The sequence below is a fragment of the Oncorhynchus keta genome, chromosome 5 (assembly GCF_023373465.1).
Source record: "Oncorhynchus keta strain PuntledgeMale-10-30-2019 chromosome 5, Oket_V2, whole genome shotgun sequence".
NCBI classification, from domain to species: domain Eukaryota; kingdom Metazoa; phylum Chordata; class Actinopteri; order Salmoniformes; family Salmonidae; genus Oncorhynchus; species Oncorhynchus keta.
The window spans coordinates 34,988,133-34,996,693 of record NC_068425.1 but is presented as its reverse complement, the minus strand read 5'-3'; the positions used below and the strand labels follow the sequence as shown (position 1 = coordinate 34,996,693).

General features: G+C 46.6%; 1 protein-coding gene across 1 annotated transcript in view; it reads left to right on the top strand.

Annotated features, from left to right (window-relative positions):
* Positions 1-7,182: 7,182 nt before the first annotated feature.
* LOC127930355 (uncharacterized protein DDB_G0271670-like) overlaps positions 7,183-8,561 on the top strand; it is a 46,122-nt gene continuing 44,743 nt past the window's right edge. Inside the window, exon 1 of the mRNA XM_052520027.1 lies at positions 7,183-7,253. Coding sequence (XP_052375987.1) covers positions 7,183-7,253 — 71 coding nt within the window. The remainder of the gene's footprint in view (positions 7,254-8,561) is intronic.

Sequence of the window (8,561 nt, the reverse complement as noted above, 5' to 3'; positions counted from 1 at the left end):
ATGTGGAGCTAGGCTCCCAGGGAGTGGAGGAGATGCCCGCTACGAGTGCTGGGGTTCATGTAGAGCTAGGCTCCCAGGTAGTGGAGGAGATGCCCACTATGAGTAGTGATGTTCAGGTGGGGCTAGTCTCCCAGATAGTGGAGGAGATGCCTGGTACGAGTGATGAGGTGCAATTGGGGAGTGTTGAAAGGGATGTGGTAGAGGGGAGTCAGTTGTCTGTGGTCTCAGCTGAGGAGGATCAAGGAGGAGGATCAAGAGAAGGATATCTCTTTAGATATGACAGCTGCTGGTGAGGACTCAGTTTATGATCTCAAACTGAAGTTAAAGAGACTATCAAGGCCCTTGAACGGGACATCAAATCTATTGAATCTAGAGGAGGTAAATGAGTTTCTGGATCAGACTTTTGGTAAATCTGTCAAATTGGCAGATTATTTTGATGTTGATAAGTTTGTGAGGTCAGCTGTGATGTTACAGAAGACGGTGGGGTTAGACCAGCTGAGTGAGAAGAAGCGGTTTCGCTTGAGGAAATGTATTACTGCTGTTGCAGCAGCAAAAGGTGGTGGGAAACGTGGTCAGGTTAATAAGAGAAGATGAAAATAATGATGATTATCATGCTTCATAGGGTGTCTTTTTTCTCCTTGGTTTCTCTGTGGGCTCTTCTGCTTTTCTTTTCTATTTTCTACATGGAGGTACATGGAGGAATGGGGGAAGGGACAGGAATAAGAGGGCTTGGGTATTAGAAGTACTAAGGGTCGGTTCTCTCAATATGAATGGGGGAAGGGACAGGAATAAGATAGCTTGGGTGTTAGAAGTACTAAGGGTCGGTTCTCTCAGTATTAATGGGGGAAGGGACAGGAATAACAGGGCTTGGGTGTTAGAAGTACTAAGGGTCGGTTCTCTCAATATGAATGGGGGAAGGGACAGGAATAACAGGGCTTGGGTGTTAGAAGTAATAAAACAGAAAAGGCTTAATGTAGTTTTCCTACAGGAGACACATAGTGATGAGGAAAATGAGGTTGACTGGGGTATGTGGTGGGAGGGGAAGCATGTACTCAGTCATGGTACTAATTTCAGTGCTGGGGTGGCAATCTTGTTTTCCTCAGGCTTAGGCGTGACTGTGGTATCTACAATAGAGATTGTCAAGGGTCGGGTTTTATTGATCAAAGTGGATGTTATGTGGTTTTTGTTTGTTTTTTTGAATGTTTATGCTCCTAATGAGGGTACAGAGCGTATTGCTGTTTTTGATCAACTAAAGGAAACCTTAAGACAGTGTGACCAAAAGGGGTGTATGGTTTTAGGGGGTGATTGGAACTGTACAGTGGATTTTACTGTTGATCGCACCGCTGAAGGACCTCACCTGCGGTCAGCCACTTGCCACTTGCCTTTGAGCTTTCTGATGTGTGGAGAGTAAGGAATGCCAAAGTTAGGCAGTACACATGGCTAAAAATGAATGAAGGTCGTGTCAGTGCAGCAAGGTTAGACAGGTTGTATGTATCTGAGCAATACTGTAGTAGGGTTGGAAGGTTAGACAGGTTGTATGTATCTGAGCAATACTGTAGTAGGGTTGGAAGGTTAGACAGGTTGTATGTATCTGAGCAATACTGTAGTAGGGTTGGAAGGTTAGACAGGTTGTATGTATCTGAGCAATACTGTAGTAGGGTTGGAAGGTTAGACAGGTTGTATGTATCTGAGCAATACTGTAGTAGGGTTGGAAGGTTAGACAGGTTGTATGTATCTGAGCAATACTGTAGTAGGGTTGGAAGGTTAGACAGGTTGTATGTATCTGAGCAATACTGTAGTAGGGTTGGAAGGTTAGACAGGTTGTATGTATCTGAGCAATACTGTAGTAGGGTTGGAAGGTTAGACAGGTTGTATGTCTCTGAGCAATACTGTAGTAGGGTTGGAAGGTTAGACAGGTGGTATGTATCTGTCACTACTGTAGTAGGGTTGGAAGGTTAGACAGGTGGTATATATCTGATCACTACTGTAGTAGGGTTGGAAGGTTAGACAGGTTGTATGTATCTGAGCAATACTGTAGTAGGGTTGGAAGGTTAGACAGGTTGTATGTCTCTGAGCAATACTGTAGTAGGGTTGGAAGGTTAGACAGGTATGTATCTGTCTCTGTAGTAGGGTTGGAAGGTTAGACAGGTTGTATGCAATACTGTAGGGTTGGAAGGTTAGACAGGTTGTATGTATCTGAGCAATACTGTAGTAGGGTTGGAAGGTTAGACAGGTGGTATATATCTGATCACTACTGTAGTAGGGTTGGAAGGTTAGACAGGTTGTATGTATCTGAGCAATACTGTAGTAGGGTTGGAAGGTTAGACAGGTTGTATGTATCTGAGCAATACTGTAGTAGGGTTGGAAGGTTAGACAGGTTGTATGTATCTGATCAATACTGTAGTAGGGTTGGAAGGTTAGACAGGTTGTATGTATCTGAGCAATACTGTAGTAGGGTTGGAAGGTTAGACAGGTGGTATATATCTGATCACTACTGTAGTAGGGTTGGAAGGTTAGACAGGTGGTATATATCTGATCACTACTGTAGTAGGGTTGGAAGGTTAGACAGGTGGTATATATCTGATCACTACTGTAGTAGGGTTGGAAGGTTAGACAGGTGGTATATATCTGATCAATACTGTAGTAGGGTTGGAAGGTTAGACAGGTTGTATGTATCTGAGCAATACTGTAGTAGGGTTGGAAGGTTAGACAGGTGGTATATATCTGATCAATATTGTAGTAGGGTTGGAAGGTTAGACAGGTTGTATGTATCTGAGCAATACTGTAGTAGGGTTGGAAGGTTAGACAGGTGTTATATATCTGATCAATACTGTAGTAGGGTTGGAAGGTTAGACAGGTTGTATGTATCTGATCAATACTGTAGTAGGGTTGGAAGGTTAGACAGGTTGTATGTATCTGAGCAATACTGTAGTAGGGTTGGAAGGTTAGACAGGTTGTATGTATCTGAGCAATACTGTAGTAGGGTTGGAAGGTTAGACAGGTTGTATGTATCTGATCACTAGTAGGGTTGGAAGGTTAGACAGGTGGTATATATCTGATCACTACTGTAGTAGGGTTGGAAAGTGTGCCATTACTCCTGTGGGATTCTCTGATCATCATATGGTTACTGTTGATATTCACATGTCCTGTCCACGAAGGTCATCACCTTTCTGGTATTTTAATGTTAAATTGTTACATGATGTCATGTTTTGTGACAGGTTTTTGTTGCTTTGGGAAAAATGGAGGGGTATAAAAGGGAATTTTGAGTCCTTGAGACAATGGTGGGAGGTTGGGAAGGCCCAAATACAAGTATTTTGTCAACAGTATACTGCTCTGTCTCAAACTGAAGTTAAAGAGACTATCAAGGCCCTTGAACAGGACATCACATCTATTGAATTGAAGCTGCTCACTCAGAACGACCCTGTACTAGTCATGAACTTACAGGACAAGAGACATGAACTGAGGTCGTTTCTGCATGAAAGAGTGAAGGGTGCCTTGATTAGGTCTCGTTTCGCTTCCCTCAAGGATATGGATGCTCCTAGCGCTTTAAAAAAAACCTAGGACAGTGGACATTGCAACGTAAACAGATGGTCTGCCTGATGGGAAGGGGACCACGTCTCATTGCCTGATGTTCTGGGAAGGTGACCACTAGGACAGTGGACATTGCAACGTAAACAGATGGTCTGCCTTCGTCTCCCTGATGGGAAGGTGACCACTAGGACAGTGGACATTGCAACGTAAACAGATGGTCTGCCTTCGTCTCCCTGATGGGAAGGTGACCACTAGGACAGTGGACATTTGCAACGTAAACAGATGGTCTGCCTTCGTCTCCCTGATGGGAAGGGGACCACTAGGACAGTGGACATTTCAACGTAAACAGATGGTCTGCCTTCGTCTCCCTGATGGGAAGGGGACCACTAGGACAGTGGACATTTCAACGTAAACAGATGGTCTGCCTTCGTCTCCCTGATGGGAAGGTGACCACTAGGACAGTGGACATTTCAACGTAAACAGATGGTCTGCCTTCGTCTCCCTGATGGGAAGGTGACCACTAGGACAGTGGACATTTCAACGTAAACAGATGGTCTGCCTTCGTCTCCCTGATGGGAAGGTGACCACTAGGACAGTGGACATTTCAACGTAAACAGATGGTCTGCCTTCGTCTCCCTGATGGGAAGGTGACCACTAGGACAGTGGACATTTCAACGTAAACAGATGGTCTGCCTTCGTCTCCCTGATGGGAAGGTGACCACTAGGACAGTGGACATTGCAACGTAAACAGGACATGGACATTCTGCGTAAACAGATGGTCTCGTCTCCCTGATGGGAAGGTGACCACTAGGACAGTGGACATTGCAACGTAAACAGATGTTCTGCCTTCGTCTCCCTGATGGGAAGGTGACCACTAGGACAGTGGACATTGCAACGTAAACAGATGGTCTGCCTTCGTCTCCCTGATGGGAAGGTGACCACTAGGACAGTGGACATTGCAACGTAAACAGATGTTCTGCCTTCGTCTCCCTGATGGGAAGGTGACCACTAGGACAGTGGACATTGCAACGTAAACAGATGGTCTGCCTTCGTCTCCTGATGGGAAGGTGACCACTAGGACAGTGGACATTGCAACGTAAACAGATGGTCTGCCTTCGTCTCCCTGATGGGAAGGTGACCACTAGGACAGTGGACATTGCAACGTAAACAGATGGTCTGCCTTCGTCTCCCTGATGGGAAGGTGACCACTAGGACAGTGGACATTGCAACGTAAACAGATGGTCTGCCTTCGTCTCCCTGATGGGAAGGTGACCACTAGGACAGTGGACATTGCAACGTAAACAGATGGTCTGCCTTCGTCTCCCTGATGGGAAGGGGACCACTAGGACAGTGGACATTTCAACGTAAACAGATGGTCTGCCTTCGTCTCCCTGATGGGAAGGTGACCACTAGGACAGTGGACATTGCAACGTAAACAGATGGTCTGCCTTCGTCTCCCTGATGGGAAGGTGACCACTAGGACAGTGGACATTGCAACGTAAACAGATGGTCTGCCTTCGTCTCCCTGATGGGAAGGGGACCACTAGGACAGTGGACATTGCAACGTAAACAGATGGTCTGCCTTCGTCTCCCTGATGGGAAGGGGACCACTAGGACAGTGGACATTGCAACGTAAACAGATGGTCTGCCTTCGTCTCCCTGATGGGAAGGGGACCACTAGGACAGTGGACATTGCAACGTAAACAGATGTTCTGCCTTCGTCTCCCTGATGGGAAGGTGACCACTAGGACAGTGGACATTTCAACGTAAACAGATGGTCTGCCTTCGTCTCCCTGATGGGAAGGGGACCACTAGGACAGTGGACATTGCAACGTAAACAGATGGTCTGTCCACAGCAGTTATGCAGCTCTCAACAGGCAGAGCTCCTGGCATCGATGGTTTACCATCTGAGTTTTATAAGCACTTTTGGGGGTCTGTTGGGGAGGATTTTTATGAAGTGCTGTGTGAATCTTTTCATGAGGGTTCTCATGAGGGTTCTCTTCCTGTATCCTGTCAACGTGCGGTGCTTTCACTGTTGCCAAAAAAGGGGGATTTGGCTCTCATAAAAAATTGGAGACCTGTTGCTTTGCTGTGCTCAGAATACAAAATTGTTTCTAAATGTCTCTCAAACAGGTTGAAAGAGTATCTGGGATTGTTGATCCACAAGGACCAGTCCTACTGTGTACCCGATCGCTCTATTGTTGACAACTTGTTTCTGATAAGAGATGTTTTAGACATTTGTAAACTGTCTGATGTAAATGTGGGTTTACTTTCGTTGGATCAGGAGAAGGCTTTTGATCGTGTGGACCACCAGTACTTGTTTAAAACAATGAAAGCCTTTGGGTTTGGGGATGTTTTTGTCTTGGATGAATTTACTGTATGCTGGGGCCTCGTGTATGGTGAAGGTGGGAGGTGGTTTGAGTTGCCCCATCCCTGTCCAAAGGGGCATCAGGCAGGGATGCCCATCTTCAGGGCAGTTATATAGTCTGGCGATTGAACCAATGCTTTGTTTTTTAAGAGCGAAGCTTACTGGTTTCTTTGTGCCAGGTGTAATGAAGGGTCCCACGATAGCACTGTCTGCGTATGCAGATGACGTGATAGTTTTTATTACAGGTGGTGAGGATGTTAAGGTTCTCTCAAACACTTTAAAGGTGTATGAGGGGACCTCCTCAGCTCGAGTCAATTGGGGAAAGAGCGAAGCGCTGTGGGCAGGTCAGCTTCAGATGTGGTCCACTCCACGGTTACCAGGGGGCTTCAGTGGGGCAGAGATGGAATGAAGACTTTGGGGGTTTTTCTAGGCTCTGTTGTCTTTCAGAAAAGAACTGGGAGGGTGTAGTGGAGAAGGTGTGTGCCAGACTGTCAAGGTGGAGAAGGGTGCTGCCTCAGCTGTCTTATAGGGGACGGGTACTGGTAGCTAATAATCTTGCTGCTTCTACCCTGTGGCACAGACTAATGATTTTACAGCCACCAAAGGGTCTGATACAAGAGCTTCAGAGGACCCTTGTCAATTTCTTCTGGTCTGGACAACACTGGCTTAAAGCTGCAGCCCTGTACCTGCCACTGCACGAGGATGGGCACGGCCTGGTGGATATTTCCTCTAGGATCACGGCTTTCAGGCGCCAAGCAGCCCAGAGATTGTTGTACAGAGACTGTTCTAGCTGGATCGAAACAGCCTACATATCGATGAGGAGAGCGGGCTGTTTGGGCTTAGACAAGCATCTTTTCCTCTTAAAGCTGGAGGGGGGTGATTTGACTGGCCTGACTCCATTTTATGAGTCTGTTATGCAGGCTTGGAGAGTCTTTGTCAAGTCCCGTAAGGCCTGCACACCACCAGGGATGTGGCTTTTTGAAGAGCCTCTTTTTCACAACACTGCCATCCAGTCCCGTGTTTTGGGTTCAGCTAGCCTGCGTTCATGCCTGTTAGGCGTGGGGTGTACCAAGCTGGGTCATTTGATGCGGAGCAGGAGCAGATTGGAGGAGCTGGGAGAAGGAGCGGGGATCCGATCATCTCGCCTACTGAGGAAGGTCGTCGATGAGGTCTGCGATTCCTTGCCAGTGCTTCATCTGCAGTATGTGACTGACACTTCCAATTCTGATCGGTGGAGGGAGGGTCTGGATTATGTGTTCCCTGCAGTGATTGTAAGTGCTGCGATGGGGGCATTTGAAGAGGACGTGGGGACGCTGCTTTCCTTCGATACCCCGGAGCTGGGGAGTTCAAGGAGGTGGGAAAGAAGGCCATGTACAGAATATGTGTAAAGGTGTCCCATGCCTCTTCCATGGAAGGGGTAAAATCGACGAGGTGGGCGGATGTGCTTGGTCCAGGTGCCTCTCCAAAAGGCTGTTGACGATCATTATATAAACTGCCTATTGATAAGAGGACAGCTGACCTCCAATGGAGGATAATACATGGAGCTATAGCCACTAACATGCATCTGGTACACCTGGATCCTACTGTTGGGGAGGGTTGTCCATTCTGTGCTGAGTCTGAATCTCTGCCACATCTGTTTTTACTGTGTCCCTGGTTGTTTGGGATGATTGAACTGATCACTGATTGGTTCTCAACGTTGGGAGAGGTTTTCTTTTCCCAACTGTATATATTTGGGCCAAATTACAGGTTCAGTCAAAAGGGTGTAGTTGTGTTGCTTAATTTTGTGTTAGGGGGAGCAAAATTAGCGATATGGAAGACCCGAAAGAACAGTATTCAGGGACAGGGGTCTGTCTGCTACTACTGCTGCTGCTACTACTACTACTGCTACTACTACTACTACTGCTACTACTGCTACTACTGCTGCTGCTACTGCTACTACTACTACTACTGCTACTACTGCTACTACTACTACTACTACTACTACTACTACTGCTACTACTACTACTACTACTACTGCTACTACTGCTGCTGCTACTGCTACTACTACTACTACTGCTACTACTGCTACTACTACTACTACTACTACTACTACAACTGCTACTACTGCTACTACTACTACTACTGCTACTACTGCTACTACTACTACTACTCCTACTACTACAACTGCTACTACTGCTACTACTGCTGCTACTGCTACTACTGCTACTACTACATCTACTGCTACTACTTCTACTACTGGCTATTCTCTCTCAATGGTTCTTTGTTCATTTCCAACGTGCTCCTATCTCACTTGTGCCCACTCCCTCCTCCATCCACTACCACCTCTTACTTCTTAATCCCATTAGAGGTCAAACACATTGAATTACCCAGGCTGTGGCCATGGGGATGTAAAGGAATTAGAAGGTTAGCTCAGGAGATTTACCCACATCCATGGCTGTAGGCCCAGTCTTTATATCTCAACATGCTCTACAGTGGTGTGTGTGTGTGTGTGTGTGTGTGTGAGCCAGCATGCAGGGTTGATGATCTCTAATCATATCCCTGCAAGTCTGTCCAAATGACTGCCTTGTGATCGATAAACCAATAGCTGCAGCAGAGAGGAGAGGAGAGGAGAGGAGAGGAGAGGAGAGGAGAGGAGAGGAGAGGAGAGGAGAGGAGAGGAGAG